Genomic DNA, 18884 nt, shown 5'->3' with positions numbered 1-18884 from the left:
TCATAGTGCCAACAGTGCCCCTGGGGAAAAGGAGAGGGGTGCGCACAGTGCTGAGCTGAGCTGAGAGACAGCAGCAGGGCAGAGCTAGGGCTGGCCAGGCGGTGCCTGAAGGGTGAATCTCCCTCATGTAAGCTGCTGTTCTTTCTGTTTCAGGGGCTTTAATTTTTAAGCGTATCTTCCAAACACAGAAGTAGAAATGTGCTTTTAGAAAACAAAGCAAGTGAACAATGACATCTGAAAAGCATTGTCCAAATGCACAAACTTGGTTTCCAGGATTTCTCTAAATCCTGTTTAGATCCTCCTCCCAAAGCCTGTTTTTGAGAACTGCTGAGGATACGTTATTCTCACTGATTTCAGCACTAGTTGTTTGTGCTGGTCATATCTGAAAATAGGTTACTTTTATTTAGCAGAATAAAGAGAGAGCTTGCCATGCAACTTTAGACACCCCCATTTGACAATTTCTGTCTTTACTTGTGATTAAGGCAAAATCAGGGCTTCCTGAATGATATAAAATCAGTGATACAATACTTTCAGGAACATTTCTCCAGACAAGACAAGTGCCTGAGGTTGCTAAGCTTCAAGCAAGCCATGTGTGTGGCCTGGTTTAGAATTTGTCCATGTGAACATCTTAAAGGTCAAGTTAGCAAAGGGGAGCAGTTTTCAAGTTGTACTGAAATGGCTCCTATGGAAAGGCGAAAAAGGAACAAAATTAAAAAAGCTAATCCCATTAAATCAGAGATCCTTGGAAGAAACATACAGAGGCTGTAGAATAAAGAGTCAGAGCAGCAGTCCATCTAGACTGGGCTCCCTTCTCTGACCTGACTCTTCCCAGTGCCATGAGATCAGTAATGGAGGTACTTGCTTTTAAGAGACATATCCATCAGTCAGTAGTTTAGATTGGGCACTGAAAGCAAAAGGATTCACATCACTGGTTCTGTCAAAAGATGTTCTTCCTGCCCAGTGTAAGCTTCAACCCTTATGGATTTATGACTTAAAGCTGATCTGGTATATTCTCTGATGTTTTAGGAATCAGTGAGATGCTTTTGGGTTGATGGGAACTCCCTCTCCTACATGGCCACAAGCTTTCACAAAACTTCTCAGACTCTTGAATATCCATCTCTCTGTTAAATATAGCTAAAGTTGGACAACAAGATTTATGAGTCACTAGTGAGAGGAGAGGAGTGTCTGCATGTCTGTGTTGATATGTGCAGACAAGTGGCATGAACACATAAGCTGCATTTCTTAAAGAAGCCAAGATAAAAATACTGTGTTCTTTAATGATGGATATTTACGTTATATCATGGATTCATCTTTTTAAAAGTCCTGCTATGGTCTTAGCCTCAAGCACTGTCTTGTATGAGTGAGCTTTCTCAGTTAATATTTATTTTAACAAAGATAAAAATATCTGTTTACAATTTCAGAGTGTGTTGTTTCTGAACTTCCTCACAATCTTTTTACTATATGATGGACACAGTCTTCTCTTCTTCATTATTGCTTACCTTTCCTATCTACTCTTATCCAGTCATTCAGAAACATTTTGTTATGGTCCCTTATGTTGTTTATAAGTTCTGTCTTGTTTTATACCTTTTACCAGTTGCTGGATGCTGAGTTAGGTTCCCTACTTCTCAAGATCACCTTATTACTGCCAGCTCAGGGGAAGCAACACCCAGTGCATTTCCCAAAGTTACGAGGTGTGCACACAACTATGCACACATAGATTTGGCTGATGGACCTGTGCTCAGTCATCTAACATCCTTCTGAAGAGTGTTCCCAGTCATTAAAATGGTCATTCACCACTGAAGGCTGCCAAATGTGGCCACTGGTGAGAGGAGAAGGTGTGTGAAACTGGTAGCACAGCTGCTTCCTCCCCCCTGCTCTTCCTGTGGCACATGCAGGAGAGACAGTTTGTCCCTTTAGAAGGTCCCTGGACTTTGCTGACTGTGGCTTGTCCCATGGTGCATAACATGCCTGGTGGTGGCATCTTAATCTGCTCTCATGGCTGTGCTGGGACTTCTGTCGATCCAGCTCTGACCTTGGCACAGTCTCCTCACAGTGTATTTTCTTACTGCGTTTTTCTCCCTCTGAACTGTTCCATTGTGTTTTCCATCCAGGTTTCTGGTTCTTTTTGTACTGGGCTTCCTTCCTCATACTCCCAGTATGTGCTACCCTCTCACCTTGCTGGTGTCAGAGACCCATGAGGTAATTAGTGAAAGACCAGAGAGGAAGGTATGACTGGCACCGGGAGGCGAAGGCAACTAGATTTCCACAGTCAATTTATCCATTTTGTACATCGACCCATGTCTTCCACCTGTCATCCCACTTTGTCTTGTAGGGAGAACTGCACCCATTGCAGGAATATTGTGTGACTGGGAGGGATCTGCAACTGTAATTATATATTCCAGTTGCAAGCAGCAAATGCTTTCATCCATATGCTGATGTACTCAGGAAGTGTAAACACTTGAGTGTCCCTTTAAATATTTTCTGCTGCAGTCTGGCTTTTGACAAAGATACTAACAGAAGACTGGTGGGAAAGAGGAATATATTAAAAACCCTGCCATCAAATTGCAACACAGAGCTATGAATTTATCATTTAATGTGCTCTGTCCTAAGCACAGCAGCTCTTCTGAAAATTTAACAAGTCAGCGGAAGGACAGGCTGCTTCCCTCATAATGAAGAGATTACTCTGCCAGCAAACTTCAAGAGATCCAGGCCTGCTTAGTGTCTGTGCCCTGTGAGTATGAACAGAGGGTGAGGAGAGGGCCCCGACTTTTCCCCAGAAATAATACCTAGAAAGGCTGTATGTGTATGTTAGGAGTGTATACCTATAGATGTATGTTTATTTGAAGAAATAAAATACTGCTTATAGGCTTTGGAGTTATATCATTCTGTGGAGTTCAGCCATGCTGCACAAAATAGTGTTCAACACTGAGTGGTTGGCGTATTTATCCAGACATCTCTTTTGATTAGGCAGTCTTATGACAATTCTGTTGTTTGCAACTTAAGGGGATATAATTGATTATGATTCTTCAAGCATCTTAAAAAATTCTGCTAGTTCACTTTTTAGGACTAATAATCACTTTATGATTTATTTCAGGATTCTTTTTCCAGCTGTATAGTGCATGACAATATTTTTGTGGGTCTAGGACAAAAATGCCGTTAGCTAATTGTTTCTAATTTTCTTTTTTTTTTAAATGTGAAGTATACTGTAAGCAATTAAGATACAGAATTTCCTGTAATTTTCACGTTAACATCTGAATTCTTTGTCATCATTATTTCTATCTGGCTGAAAAAGACACACCAAATTGTATACTCTTAACATCTCAAATCCTCTTCTTCCTCTGAGATTTAGACTATCATGGAGCATCTATGGCATTAAATGATTCCAGCTAAGGTGTGAGAAGGAGAAATGTGTTTATATTTTGAGCTGCACTGTCATGTTAGTAAAAGCTAAATTTCTGCAACTGGCAGAAAATCAGCAATTATTTTGTATCTGTTTTCAAGGTGTGACGGGGATTCAGACTCTGTACATGAAGATCAAGCAGCCAGTTCCAGCCCCAGGTACTCTTCTGCAAATTTTGTCTGAAACCCGTTGGCAACAAATAAAGCTGTCAGAGCGCTTCTGTTAAACCATGAGAATTAAACCTTTATTCTCAAGGGAATGCAGAATTTCTGGGGTATTACCTGCTAAGGATATTAGTATTTCTGGGAAATGCGTATTTGTCTTGTATACCTTTGAGTAAAAAGTATAAAAAAATATTTTTAAAAGTATAATTTTTTTTTAATTAATGATGTTGTTATATGAGTAAATATATTATGGTCTGTGTTCTTCACATCATGTTACTTTCAGATGCAGCTCTTATGCTAACACATTTAATTTTACTGTACAGCAGCTGGTATAAAGTAGTAGTATGAGGAATTTTGCAACTGTTCAAGGATATGCTGTCATTGATGAGTGTCTCTATGAAAAAAAAAATCTTCAAATTGTTGTTTAACTGAAGTATTCTTGAGGCGTGTGTCTCTCATAGCTATGTGAGTATATGTTGATTGCTAGAGGATGCAACTTAACCTTTAAGAAAGATTTTTATATCAGATGATACCTTAAAATTAGAAACACTTCTGCACATTGTTGAAATGCCTGTAAGATATAAAGCTTCCTACCCTGTAACTATAACAACTGCCTCCGAGCACACTTGCAGAAAACATGGGTAGCAATGGTGTTTAACTCCATAGGCACCCTGTGAGCATCCATCTGGATGCTGATGGGCCACAGATGGAAAGTGAGTTTGGCAGTTTGGAATCCTTAGGAGAAAACGTTGAATTAGCAAGTTATGCTTTCTAAAAAAATCCCAGGGGTGTTTAATTCTGTAGTCCTTAACTCCCTCAGCTGTGAAAATTTCACACCAGGAGAGAGAGGTCATCTCTCAGCTAAACATTAGGATCTTACCAGCTGAAGCTAGCATTTGGAATTCCACCTGCAAACTAAGCAACAGCCAGGGATTTCAGAGCAGTAATGCCGATCTGCTCAACCTGCCCACTGAGTAGGGGGCCTTGCATTCTGCATTGCAGTGGCTTTCTTAATGGTGCTAGGGAGACACTCCCAGTGGAAAGCAATAGACCAGTCCAAAGATGGATTGACTGGATGTGGATAAGACTACCAAGGCTTTCTCAGGACAGGTTGCGCTCTGGAGGCTAGGTGGAGATTGAAAATACCTGTCCCAGATTCAGTGGTTACCTGAGCATCCATGAGCACCAGTGTCTGCTTAAACCGTAAGATGTGCTGTTATACAAGAGGACCTTTTCTCCAAACTGGAGCATGTGATACCTGTCCATTTCACCCAAACACATCTCTGGCTGTTCAAACCCTACTTTGTATGCCTATCTCCCCCACTTTGTCCAAAAGCCCTCAAAAACAGAGACTGTCAGAAGAAAAGTGTGACTATCTGAAGGAATTCTTGTAAGCGATGACATTTTTGTGAGATGATAACCTAGTGTGAATCACTGGGCAGGGAAAGGTCTTCTGCATGAAAAAGACAGTTTCAGATTTTATTTGAGGAATATAAACTATAGGGCTGAAGCCAAAGAGTGCCTCTAAAATGAGTCTCATTTAAATGGTTCCATGCTTGAATGTGTAATAATACTAACAGTAGTTTAATTTGTGATTAAACTAGATTAAGATTAGCCGCTCAGATTCATGTTACTAACATATACAGTGTTATACATGTAGACTACTCAATTTGGTAAAATTAAAAAGCCATGAATAGCTAAGAACTTGTTGCTGTTCTTCATTCATAATATTTTGACAGGTGTCTGAAATCCTGCCTGATGCATTTCCATTTTATTTTCTTACAGAGATGATGACAACAAAGAAAATTATCCGGACAACGCTGCTGTCTTAGAGGAAAAGCAGCTGCCTTTGCAAGATACCCAGAAGCACAAGCAGCAGTCTCTCATTGACTACGCCCTAAAGCCTGAAATGGGCAACTTAAAGCTAAGAAAACCTAAGCCCATTGCAAAGCTAGAAAATGGAAAAAGCCACGAGGAAAGTCAGGTAAAGAACTAAACTTACCAAGGGTAGGTTTATGCCAGTGTCTGAGCAAACATACCTTTTGAAATGCAAAGTGGGACTCCCTGGTAATCCATGACGTGACTGAGACCCCACAATAATCTACCCTGATTTTCAGAGACCTGGAGTCCTGGAACCCTCCTGTAACAACAGACAATTTCTTTCAGCCAGGGATGTGCTGCAACTGCTATCAGAAGTGAGTGCAGAGCATAGCTGAAGATATGCAAATATCTCTCTTTAGATTTCCTGTGACTCCTTGCACCAAATATAAAAATCTTGTCAGTTGCAGCAGTGATTAGAGTTTTTCTGGTTTTGTTTGTTTAACTGAAGATCTCTTGCACTTGTATTTTGGCTGCCAATTGAGAGATTTTATACTTTCCCTTTATCTTGATTTCGACTTTTTCTCATCTTTAAATAATAAATCTACTCCAGTGCAGATTCTGTACCAGTGCTCTTGCCCACAGGCTTCCTGGGTTTAGCTGAGGGAAGCAGAACTGTAACTTTTCTAAAGGCTATAAAAGAAGGCTAGAAATGAAGAAGCTTCTGCTGCTGTCTGTGGAGGTACATTGTTAGGCAGACTCCAGAGTTACCACCTCCCATCAGCTGCTGGAAACGCCGCTATTCTCCCCTGGTGCTTCCCAAGTCATGTCTCATGTGCAGTGTAAGGGATAGAGCTCTGCTCCAGGTTTAACCCCTCAGCTAGAAATATTCTCTTAACCAATATAGTTGATGTTAACGTTGGTAGATTGTTGGCCTGTAGTAGATACAAGGCCTGAGAGATGTCTTTATTTACATCTCTTCTTTGATGTATGGTATATTTGGCTATTTCTGTCTCTCTCCTCACTTCTTGTTTGTGAATAGCAATTTGCAGAGTGCATTCTCAAGTGCTTTGAATCCATCGTAGACCAGGAATGATTTTCGTTTAGAATTGGAATTCATCATATTGGATGACATGTCTTACCTTCGAAGTGAGGAATATCCTTTTGAATCCCAGAAAAAAAAGTAAAAGCACGTGGCATCCCAATGGTATTATCACAGGCTCTTTTAGAATATCAATGTCAACTCTTGACCTAATCTTCTTGCATATTTTTGCTAGAGTTCATCCCTGAGATGAAGTAATAACTGCTGATTTTTTGTAACTGTATTGCTTTCCTAGGAAATGTTATTTAGGCTGCAGGGAGATGAGGTGTGCATGTTTATCTGCAGATAAGAAAAATGATAGGAAATTTTACCCTCTAAAGAGCAAGTGGAGGCATATCAGGAAGAGTCATAAACAGGGCAAGATCCGTCTCATAGGTCATCTGTTGCTCTTTCAGCTGCTTCCAAGTCTCCTGTCTGCTTATTCCCTGAGTATGTCATGCCAGTGTCTCTCACCCAATGGAAGCAAACACAGCACACATTTGCTGCTCTATGGTATTTTACATGGCCTGAAGTGGTTAACTGACATTGACATTCCTTCGTGGGAAACTTCTTGAGTATATAATTAGACTGCCATAAAATACCAGTGTAACTTAGGTATGCAGCCTCTGGAAGGAAAAACAGTGTCAGGCAGATAATTGTCACATGATTCAAGGGCTTGAATTAGGAAACACAAAAGTGGTGCTGGGACCCCTCACTGCCCATTGCTTCCATCTCTGGTGTACTGGAAGAGGTGAGATCTGTAGACACTATTTTATTTCACCTTTGATTTGTGGGAGTACTTGAGGCATGAGAGCTAGTGTAGAGATTTGAGTGTAATATAAAGCATAAACACAAAGTTAACATCCCTTCATAAAGGAACTCTGCTCATTCATAGAGGGAATTGTATCCTAGTACCATGAAAGACTTTTCAATGAATATCCTATATCTACACTGACTTCAGCGGCGCTGGCTTTAGAGGAAAGAGTTTGCCTCTTGGGAGGGTTTGCAGAGGAGAGCTGTTTTGGAGAAAACATCTACCAAGCCCTTCATTTTGTTAGCCTTCATTCTCATTAGTTAGGATGTGCACGGTTCCAAGCTGTGCACAATTCCTTGCTGAATCTTCAGCTACCTCAAGGGCTTTTGTTCTTAAGGAAACGAGCATCTGGCTCCTGGCTTTGTTAAAGTTGCCTATAAAAACAAGGTTCTGCTTGCAGAAGAGGTTTTTTTCTGTCTATGGGTTCTCATTGGGATCCATGGTGTGTTATGACCTCCCAAAGCCTATTGCAGCTGTCAGTGTTAGCAACTCTAGGTGTGAACTGGTAGCACCTGCTTCTCTCCATTTTGAAGCTGAAAGCAAAGTGCAGTTGTGTTGTTTCTAGTAGCTGTTGTTTATATGTATGTGGCAGGTTGTTATTACCTGGAAAAGTGGGCCAGACTAATGCTTTGAAACACTGTGCAACTGCCTATACCTTCCTTTTGTGAAACACCTTGCCACCAAGCCACTTGATGAGATAACTCATAAGCAGTTGGTGTCAAGCTGACCAACAGCAGTAACTGAGTACATGAATTTTTGAAAGAAAAGCGTGATGCACTGCACATAGTGATTAAACTGTTCATCCTCGCTACCCTGATTTTATTGATAGAGTGCTTCTCCAACAGTCTCCTCACTTCCCCAACCTGACTTCTCTGTGGTATCAGACAGAGACAGTGACAATATTGCAGTGACAGTACCTCTTTTGAAGGTGTTGCTCTGATAAGCCAAGGAAATGTTTGCTACTTGCCCCTACGTGTTATAAGCCCATGCGTTGCCTTTTCAGAAAGTTGTCCCTTTAAAATCAGAATAGGTTATTGGGAGATAAATAAGTTTGCTGCATGCGGTGGAAGGATTAAAGTTTGTTTGGATTGGAATCAATTTTGTGTGCCTTTCTACAAGTGAGAGTCCAGGGGATTTCCATTGTAAAAGGGTCACTAAGAGGGAACAGACTATTGCATCCAAGTAGAGGAAAGATGGCCAACTTGGGGATTTTGAACATCACAAGACTCTCTGTCTGCTGAAGTATGATTCCTGTGCCTGTAATATTTTTGACACAATTATAGTACTGTGGTCATGTACCTGAGATCTTAATGAAGAAAAAGTCATTAAATTTACAGTGATGATTAACAGTACCAAGTCTAATAAAATTGCAGTATCAAGTGACTTCCCTTGGTCATTTATCAGCTGATAAGATGTCACAAGAGTATATCTGTATCTTGAATACTGCATGCAGTTATTGAGGGGCAGGAGCTGGGTATGGGGGCAGTTGTAACCTTTCCAAAGTTTGGCAAGAGAGGCAGGCTGCTGTATTGTGATTACACCACTGTACTCCAGCTACTTGGTTTCATCTTTCCTATGGTTTCATGAGCTTCTTTAGCAATTCTGCAATATTAATCTATAGAAAATCAAATTAATTAGTATTTATTTTACTTCAAGAGGTGAGAAGGCATGCTCTCAGAACATACTCTGGGGAGTCAGTGTGAGAACTTCTTCCCTTGCCTAATCCTTTCTCCTGTCACTCACCTTTGATGCACAGTCATGAATATAGATTATCAAATGTGTTATCCTCAAATTTATTATTGATACTGAGCCATATTTATAAAATGACACTAAGCATGCTAGTGTCTCTGCCATGCTAATAGGTAGAGGCAGTAAAAGTTCAGTTTTAAAGCCATATTATTGAGGTAAATGACTATAAAAATGAAATGGTGGCCTAACAATCAATGTGTAGAGATGGGAATGCTGAAAATTGGCATGTGAAGTTTGGTATTTTGTGTATAAATTAAATAGGCATATTGCATGGATTTCAAAGAACTTCCAGTAATTTGGCATTAAAATTGTCATTTTAAATGCACTGGAATTAAAAAAACAAAAACAAAACAAAACCAGAACAAATATTAACGCATTAGCTACACAAACACATGAACATGTCAGACAGTCTGCAAGTTCCACTTCAATTTTGAGGTATGCTCTGCTTATGTTTAAACCACACCTCCCATTGTGAATTAAGTCTGTTCAATTCACTGTCCGTTAAATATAGCTGCTTATTTTCTTGTGTGGACTTACGTTTTCAGTAGGAGTAGGAGGCAATTCTGCTCAGGACTTTAGTCTTGGCTATTTTCTGTATTGACACAGCACCATGTAGTGTGCCAGGGCTGTGGTCCCAAATGCTGGTAGGCTATTTGCATGGAGCTTGCATTTGAAGAGAGATGGAAGTGTTTGTGTGTTGGATAAAGCATATGAAGGGTGCAGGGCACTTTCTAGGGTTCAAGAGCAGATTAAGGTGGTGCTGAAACACAGCAAACATTTTTATGCCTCGACTGTAATTCAGATGCTCTGACAGAGATGGGTTATGACATGTTGTGATTTTTTTAAGGAAAATGGATTTTAAACTAATTTTAGCTTGTGAAACAGAAGTTGATTTATCTCAACATATGTATCCATGATGGTAATTTTTGTCTGCTTCCAAACCCATGTATTATTTTGTGTACAGAGCAAATATCATGGTAGTGATTATGCAGCACTGAGTCTCCTCAGCAATGCCTGGAGATTTCCCTCTTCACAGACTGCTTACCAGATGGAGCCTTGCTGTAGAAGCTTCACTCTCTGTAGTGAAGAAGAAACAGAAATACACTAGAAGACAGCACTATACTGTTGGATGCCTTTGACGTGTCAGGAATGGCTTTCATTGCTCTTAAGAAATAGAGGTTCCATCAAGGGTGTTTCCCTAGGGTTACTCTTTAACATCCTATTACAAACAACAATAATAACAAAGAAAAAAAGAAAAAAAAAGTCAAAGAAAGACCAACCAAAACCCACCCAAATCCTCAAACATCAAGCCTGCAAGTAAGCGCTTATTACCAGCACATAGTCTTATCCTCAGCTTTCCCTTTCATCTAGCAGAAAGCATCTTTAATTGCTGTTTTCTCTCTGCTGATATTGGAGAGGTGTGTTTGTTGCAGAAGAGGCTTCTGCTGAAGCTAGTTTACTACTTTAACACAGGTTTCATTTTGCACTTTAACTAGACTGACATTCTTTGACTGATTAAGTTAAATAGTACTAAACTGAGAAGGCTTCAGACATAAGATATGCTTGCTTAAGTTGAAATGGGCTTGCTTCATTCATTTACAGAGCATACAATGTTTTCTTTTGTACCTGTATGAACAGCTTTTGTGGTCAACTTCTGAAGCTAAGCCCACCTAAATGAGTGGTCAATGGCTGTTGCCTCTTTTGGTATTTTATTGTATCCCGAAACTCCGTATTCTCATAGAATGGCATAAAAAGCTAGGATTCAAGTTCTGACTAGAAATCTCCACCAATGATGCTGCTACAGTCATAGGAAAGTCATCTCCTGAACTCCAGTGTCCCGGCCTCTTCCCTCTATCTCCCTAGTCTACATCCCTCAGATTTACAAAAAAAAGTATACAAATTCCCAGCCTCACTTCCAGAGGTTTTTCTGAAATCTGAATTTTAGTCTTCCTAAGTGTCTCTGTTATTAAATCTCTTTGAGAAAGCATTTTTTCAGTATGCATCACAGTGATGATGTAGAATTCTTCCAGCTTTTTCTACTGGAATATAGTGTTAGTCTTTCTAGTTCCTGTCATGTCCAATACCTAGCAAAATGTAACCCAGTTCTTACAAGAGATTCCAAGCATATATGTGGAAAATGCTTATTCTACCTGGAGACCAGCAAACCACTGAAGATTTCTGAGCAAATAAAATAAGCTGAACTAGTTCAATCCACTTCTACCTGGAACTGTAATGAAAGTTCAAAGTTCAAATTTATGTTGACCTGTTTAGGCCCCAGGAACATATGGTCATTTTTATATACAAATATATTGAAGAGGACTGGATCCAGTACTCCCCAGGGATCAGTACTGGCTCCAGTCCTCCTTAATGTATTCATCAATGATCTGGATGAGGGGACAGGGTGTACCCTCAGCAAGTTTGCTGATGACACAAAACTGGGAGGGGTGGCTGACATCCCAGAAGGTTATGTGGCCACACAGCGACACCTGGACAGGCTGAAGAGGTGGACAGAGAGGAACCTGAAGAAATTCAACAAGGGCAAGTGTAGGGTGCTGCAGATGGGGAGGAATAACCCCCTGCACCAGTACAGGTTGGGGGCTGACCTGCTGGAGAGCAGCTCTGTGGGAAAAGACCTGTGAGTCCTGTTGGCCAACAGGATGACCATGAGCCAGCAATGTGCCCTTGTGGCCAAGAAGGCCAACGGCATCCTGGGGTGCATCAAGAAGAGTATGACCAGAACAAAATGAGATACATTGCTTTACCAGGGGAAGGGAACACTATTGTTTTGCAAAGCACATTGTACTTTAATTTTGAAAACTATTAGAATAAAATATTGGATGCTAAAAGCTAATAAAGAAGTAGGAAAAAGCCCCTCTTTGATTATCACATTTTCAAAGAACTTCATTATCTTAACCCTTTGCAATACAAGGGAATTATTGTATCCCATTTTATAAGTAAGGAAATAAAGTTGTGCTGAACATGTCTTGCCACAGACCTACAACTGGTTTTCAAAAGCTTGGAGCGATATGTATACCTTTCTAATTCCTGCTCCCTTAAGTTGTTGGACTAAATTGCCTATTTATTTTCTGTGTGGCAGGTTGGCTGATGTCACTTTTTTTTTCCTCACTACCTTTCCCTCCTCCTGCAGTAATACTCTGTTCATAAAGCTATGCGTATGCTAGAGAAGGGAAAGAGCAAACAGAAAAAGGAATCTGGTTAAACATTATAAATGTCACTTAAGTGAACTACATTTGCTTTTTCAGCCAAAATTTTTCTGATGATGCCCAAGTAATAAAATATTACTGAAACATGAGTAAATAACTTCAAATGAAATGTGAGTGTATAGATAAGCAAAAACATACTGAACTTTTTGTGTAGCATCTCTTAGCTCAGAAGATGACATCTGTTATCTAACTAATAAACAGAAAATGGGTTACAGTCTGCTTTGGTTTCAGAAAATGATTTACAGTGAAAGAAGATACTACTTTGTTTAGAATCTTTTCTAGTTGTTTACAGATTATTACCAAAAAATAATGAAGAATCACAATCAGCATCCGGTCTCATAGAGCTGCTTTTTTCTTGAAGCAAAATATTCAGCTAAGCCTGATTGGTACTGACAGGGCATGCAACATTATTTTTTTTTGCTTTGTGCAGGAGCTGGAAAGTGCATTGCCGGGCCTCTCAGAGTGGCAGGGGAAGGCTGGATCCTCAGCTAATGACTATGCACAGAATGTGGCTTTCAGATGCCAGGAAGCAGTCGTGAGATTTCAACCAAGGTAAGCCTTGGGATAAGACACTGCATTTCACTTCTGATTAACTGCAGGAAAGGCTAATTCATTTGCCGCCTTTAGTATAAAATATTCAGACTCCTGGCTCCCACTGGCAGTTGTATTCTCTATTTGTATGCCTAGAACTGTTTGGAGAAAGTGAAAGGGATGAAGATAAGAATGCAAATTTCATCATTCTTTAAACTCCTTACATTTTAAGTAGGAAGAACATTTTCAGTTCAGAAACTTAAATTCTTCTGTGCCAAGTTTCAAAAATATCTTGGCTCTTCTTTTCTTTTCCCCCCAGTGCTGACTTGCCTCACTCTTTCTCAGAGCTGTATTCTCACTGAGAAATGGGAACGGGAAGCTGCACACCTGAGTTTAGCATGGGCATGCATTTATGTATAGTTTAGACCCTGGGTGCTGTGGTAACTGTGCTTGTTCCAGTGCAGTGAAAGTTATGGGGTTTACAGGTCAGGTATTAGCTGAGTCTTGATGGCAATTACCTCAGCTGATCACAAAGTGACTCAGCGCTGGTAACTACTGGAAGTCACAGTTGCTTCTCTGATCCTTCATGGTTGTGCGAAGGTTAGAAACAGGGTTTCAGCTTGTCCATCTGCCCCAATCTACCAGTGAGGGTATGTCCTAAGGATAAGAATTAGCTCTTACTGACAGGCTTGCACTGTGTAAATAAGATCATGCTTTTCACAGTGATCAGTTTTTGGAGCACCACTTTACAAATTTCCCATGCTGAGGTGCTGATCTGGTCCCTCTTTGCCGTGCACATAGTTTTAAGCAGGTGAGTCACGTCTCTGCTCTTTGTTCTCTACCTCAAGGTGCAGGACAGCCTTGGTGCTGTGTGGCCAAAGCTCTGGCTCTCTTTGAAGGGACCAGAGCAGCAGCTGTGCATGCCAGGGGTGCTCAGTGGGTCAGGGCACAGCTGGTGGATGTACAGAGCTCTTTGCCTCCAAGGTCTGTTTCAAGTCAGGAGTAGGTTAGCAGTGACAGTTGCCATCCAATGGCAGTTTGGTGCTTTATGTGAAATGAACTGATTGCCTTCACCACAGCTGTTAGTAGGCAATGTTGTAAACAATATTAATTTGTGCTCTCAAAGGAAGCTTTAGCAGAATGACCAAGCATTTAATTAGCTTTCACAAAAAACTGCTTTCACCTTCCAATGCCTGTATCTGCAATTGAGACACTGCAAAGTCCTGCCTCTCAGTGTGTTTCTAATTAGCCCCAGTCTAGGAAGCTTGCCTGCTCTTTTTCTGGCATTCTTTACACTAGGAAAAAATCAGATGGATTTCTTGTAAAGAGGAACATAGTGAGTTTTGTGTTGGAGAGATAGACCTACCTAGTGGCTCTGCTGGTAGGAGGTCCGTGTATGGGTAGATAATGAAATAACATCGGTTAGTTTTGATTGATGAAAGGAACATGATGGAAGAAACATGGACATTAAGGATAAGAACCAGAGTGGAATGTGCATGAATAAAACAGGAATCACAGCAAAGTTCCCCTTTCAATTTCAACAGTTTGGCCTTTTTAACTTGCCTGGTACTAAACCATTGTTCACTATGCTGTTTATTCCTGTTTAAGACCAGGGTAGCTCCTTAGGAAGCCTGCTGTCCACAAGTTATAAATCTGTTAAATTATGGTACCTGTATTTACTAAGTGCTGTGAAAGCACAGTGATCAAATCTCAACTCCGGCTGCGCTTTAGTTTGATTATCTTACAACAAAACTCAAGTGAGTAACTTCAAATGTGGTATAAACAAGCACTAATGCCTGGTCCCTGGCCTCACACACACACTTTATTTACTTTAACTGTCTTAACTGTCATTGGAAAAAGCATTCCCACCACCCAGCTGGGGTGACTTTGAATTACATATGCTGAAGTTACCACTTTCAGTTTGAGGGTCACTATGTCTGGTAATTCCTCTTAAGGGTCTTGCCCCATCCCTCTGTCATCACTCAACTTTGACAGGGTCAGAGTAATAACGTGCCCATGTCTCAGCTCATGCAGAGGGCTGGCTGCTACATCAGCATCACAGAACTGGCTTTTGAACAGGCTGTGAAGCATAGCTGCCAGGGTATGACGTCTTGGCTTGTTTTCTGCCTTCTCTGCTATGGGACATGGCAAAGGTTAAGCATTCAGCCTGGGCAGCAGGCAACAATCATAGCTAGATTTTGACAAAACACATCTGCTAACCCCACAAAACTTGAGTTTCACTATCTTCCACCCTGGTTTTGCTAGGTTACTGGCAAAATTAGCAATGCTTTGGAACACTATATCTGCCTAGGATCCCTAACTCATAGACCAAAAGCTTTCTGGTCTTTTGGAGAAGAGATGGCCACACTGCTGCAGGGGTGCCACTGGGAAGGTTCCTCTGTCTATCAGATATGTGTGGGGAGGATAAGAGAAGAAAGATTTATTTCTGTCTCATACAAAGAAGTAAGGTTGATTATTTCTAGTGCGGCTTGTTGGTACTTCTGCTTAAATTTCATTTCTGCAGACTGCTATAGCTCTGTCATTAGTCTCTGTCAAAGTTCTAGATGCCTCTGAACTGTATAGCTTTCTTAAAAAAGTAGGTTCTAGTTAGTGTGAGGGAGCTAAAAACAGTATACATTTAATTTGTCTAAATACGAATTAAAAACTACTGAGATGAAAAACTTTTCAGTAAAGTCTCTATTAAGCAGAGTAATCTAAACTTGGGGTAATCTAACAAGGCATGTTCACAAAAAAATATGCATAAGTATGTGGTTGATTGTTTTTTGGGGGAGTACTTTAATTTTATGATAATCACTGAAACAATAAAAGAAAAGTTTTAGTGGGATTTGAGGGAAATGGAAGAATAGACTTGTTGAAGAGGTTTACAGTCAGAAGAATAAGAGAATACGGTCTTGTTCTTGGCTAAGCTATACCTGACCTGCAAATCAAGGATTTTAATTTCAAGAGGCGTTCATCATGCATTATTTATGAACATCAGCCTCATTTTAGAATATGAAATGCCATCTACATGGAAGGAAACCTTTACATTTTATAACAAGAACACCAATTTCTAATACTATTGCTAGTGATTACATTGAATCCTGCTCTAGCCATTGTGTGTAGTTGGGTTTGGATAAAAGTCTAATATAATATGCACCTTTGGGAGATAAAAGTTATATGCAGGCCTCAGGAACAAATGTTACAATAAAGAGAATTGCCTTTTTTAACCGAGAATAGGAAAGCCAGTATGGAACAATATATATGATTGCAAAAAGCTGCTCTTACCGATTGCCCTCTCAAAGGCAATCAGCAAAACTGATGTGGATTGCAGAGCTGGGTGTGCTGGTACCTGAACAGAGGATGGTGTTTTCTTCAGATGCCTGTTATATAGAAAAGGGGGTGAAATGTGGGATTCCTGGGCAGTGGGAATGTCAGTGTTTCCCAGAAGGTTGCATTCCAAGTAAGTGTGGGAACTACACTTTGGGGTTAAGTTTTGTGCAAAAAAAAAAAAAAATCCCTAAAAGTTCCCCCTCTTCTCCATTCCCCAAATAAAATAGGAGTGGAGTGATTTTATTTAGTAGGACTCAGCTGGTGGGCCCTGTGTTGGGCCCTAATTTCTGCAGAGGGTGGCAGTTGCTATCAGACTTATGGATGTTCTGCAGGAAAACTGGAAATGCTGGGAACCCTGGGCTGCCCTGGACCTTGGGCTCAACCAGAGTCTCCAAGGTTTCTGTGCTCCCCTGAGGGAGACCAAGTTCTAGTGAGGCTTTCAGCATTTGTGTTTTCAAGCTTCTGAGAGTACAGTTGAGGTGGGGACTCTGGTAGTTTCCGTGCTTTCTGCTGAATAGCTACAAACCAGGGATATGTGGGAGGGAGCAGGGAAGCTGCAGAAGTGCTCATGTCCCCATGCTATATGGTGTGGGCCTGCATGGGTGAGGCAAAGCTTGTGAGGCTGCCTTCCCACAGAGGTGGCCAGGTGACCAAGGAGAGAACTTGGCCAGATTCCCTCCGAGTCCTCCCTCAGACCTGGTAAAAGTTCGTTGTGACCAATACGTGTCTGCAAAGCAAATAGCTCTCTGTCAGCAGATCAGGGTTTACTGATGAAACATTGCTTTGCTGGGAAATGATGGACCAGTTCCCAAACACAGCTTCTTCAGGAATTTTGATGTTAAGATATTGATGTTTATGGTTCCAGTGATACTTCTTGTATCAAGGCATGGAAAGTGCCCGAGCAAGCTCTTGGGTTGCAATATACTTAGAGAAAGGAAAAAAAAAAAACAAACCCAACAAAAAAACCATCAGGGGTGGAGAGAGGAGAGAGGGGCAAAAAACCCATAGCATCTTAATATAGCCCAAGTAAGGACTGTGCCTGGGGAGCACGAGAGGCACTCATGATTAGAAAAACAAGTGCAGTTGTCCACAGCCAGCCTTTATGCAACTGCTGTGATTGATGAGCCAGGCACTGCTACCCTGGCTCTGTCTGGCTGCTTAGTCCAGCAGTCAGGGACTGCCCAAGCAGTAGCCTAGGATGTATCCCAACATCTTTGGGCCCTTATTCTTTCACTGCAAGTGTGTCCTTTATGTCCATCCAGAAGCCTGTTGTAGTTCTGTATTGCTTTGTAGGGAGTCATGGGCATGCTTTTGAAACATTCACCTACAGCCCTGTGTTACGGTGGTGACTATGCTTGAATTTCATTATGTTTTTTTGCCATTTGTGGAGGTCTCAGAAAGGTCATTTTTGTTTTCCTGGCACTGAGGTGTGTTGGTTGAGGTGTGGGGGGTCTGCCTTTCTGTGAACTCATGTGATGTAACCTCTGGATAGGCTGAATCAGTCCTCTGATGTGGTACCAAAAATGCCCTTTCTGAGCTGTTAACCTAGTAGGCCACCCTCACAGTAGAAAGGGTAAAACCAATTGCCAGAATGGAGACAGGGAAGGAGAATTGGGCCAAGATAGACTGAAAGTGAGTCTGGAAAAGGTGTTTCATCCCACAGCATCCTGGTTTGCTTACCAGGATTTATCCTGGCATCACTAATACATAAACTGGCCCAAGACACATCATGTGTGGCATGGTGGTGCACAAACATATAAGTCTCCTGAGGATGGGGTTAGTGTAATCCAGGGTTGGACTGTTGCAAGCTACAGAAAGTAATGCTCCTTTCTGGGTTTAGTCTGGGAAAAGAGAAGTGAATTTGCTTAGGTTATCTTCATTTTTCCTATTTTTTAAATTTATGTGGTCTTATTTGAATTTTATGCCAGTTTAGAACTGATATCATGCATAATTCAATAATTCACATGTTCTGGTCTGTTTTTAAACAGCTCACTGTTCATGCAAATTGCTCTTCCCCTTGAAGTCTGGTAGGAGCTCTGTTATGATAATTAGCATTTAATTTTTTTTTATTATATTTTTTTTTAATGTCCACGAACTTCAAATTTACATGTTAATGGGTTGCATCTTTGTCATCTGTGCCATGCGGAAGAGGATAATTCTGCCAAAGCCTGAGTTGCCAGTCTATAGGGAGCGTAGAGGGATCAGGCCTTTTGTATTTTATAAAGAATGATATAACATATATTTGAGTAATAGCCACAGAGAGAATTCCATTTTCATTATTTCACGTGATGTACATTATACAAAATAAGGGTTGCCTGCTATTATTCAAAATTTCAGCTAAGGCCTAAAATAATTTTAATGTACTCATCACAGACAGAAAATTAGGGCTCATTCCTGCTGCTTTTGAAGTTAATGGATATTTTGTGATTGACTTTTAATGAGAATAGGATCCAACTCATCGTTATTAAATTGTAAGCCCTTTGTTGCCTGGTGACAATCAGATAACCTGCATTTGCCTAGCAGAGCAGTTAATCTTGGTGAAAACAAAAAAGCACACCCCAAAACTCTCTATATAGAGTAAGTTCAGCTCAGCATACATCCATGACTGCTAATGTAAATGGTCTTCACACAAAAATGGTTATTCACCTTAATGATTTCAGTATCCCAGAATCCAAAGAATGCAAAGCTAAGAGCATCTTACTCTAGTATTTTCAGTGAAAAAGGAACCTTAAAATGCAATACTTCTGAATCCCTAAAACAGCAGACAAGAGCA

General features: G+C 40.7%; 1 protein-coding gene across 4 annotated transcripts in view; it reads left to right on the top strand.

Moving 5' to 3' along the window:
* Positions 1–18884, top strand: part of FAM13C (family with sequence similarity 13 member C) — a 126949-nt gene that overhangs the window by 74566 nt on the left and 33499 nt on the right. For 3 of the 4 annotated variants that reach the window (XM_014940508.1, XM_014940511.1, XM_014940509.1), the window contains 3 exons: positions 3502–3558; positions 5350–5548; positions 12681–12802. In XM_014940508.1, the coding sequence (XP_014795994.1) occupies positions 3502–3558; positions 5350–5548; positions 12681–12802 (378 nt within the window). Of the gene's footprint in view, positions 1–2612; positions 2732–3501; positions 3559–5349; positions 5549–12680; positions 12803–18884 lie in introns of those variants that run through there. The other variant, XM_014940510.1, reaches the window with a different exon arrangement.

The sequence above is a fragment of the Calidris pugnax genome, unplaced genomic scaffold, assembly GCF_001431845.1.
Source record: "Calidris pugnax isolate Ruff unplaced genomic scaffold, ASM143184v1 scaffold39, whole genome shotgun sequence".
In the NCBI taxonomy this organism is placed as follows: domain Eukaryota; kingdom Metazoa; phylum Chordata; class Aves; order Charadriiformes; family Scolopacidae; genus Calidris; species Calidris pugnax.
This window is presented reverse-complemented; position numbering and strand designations above follow the sequence as displayed.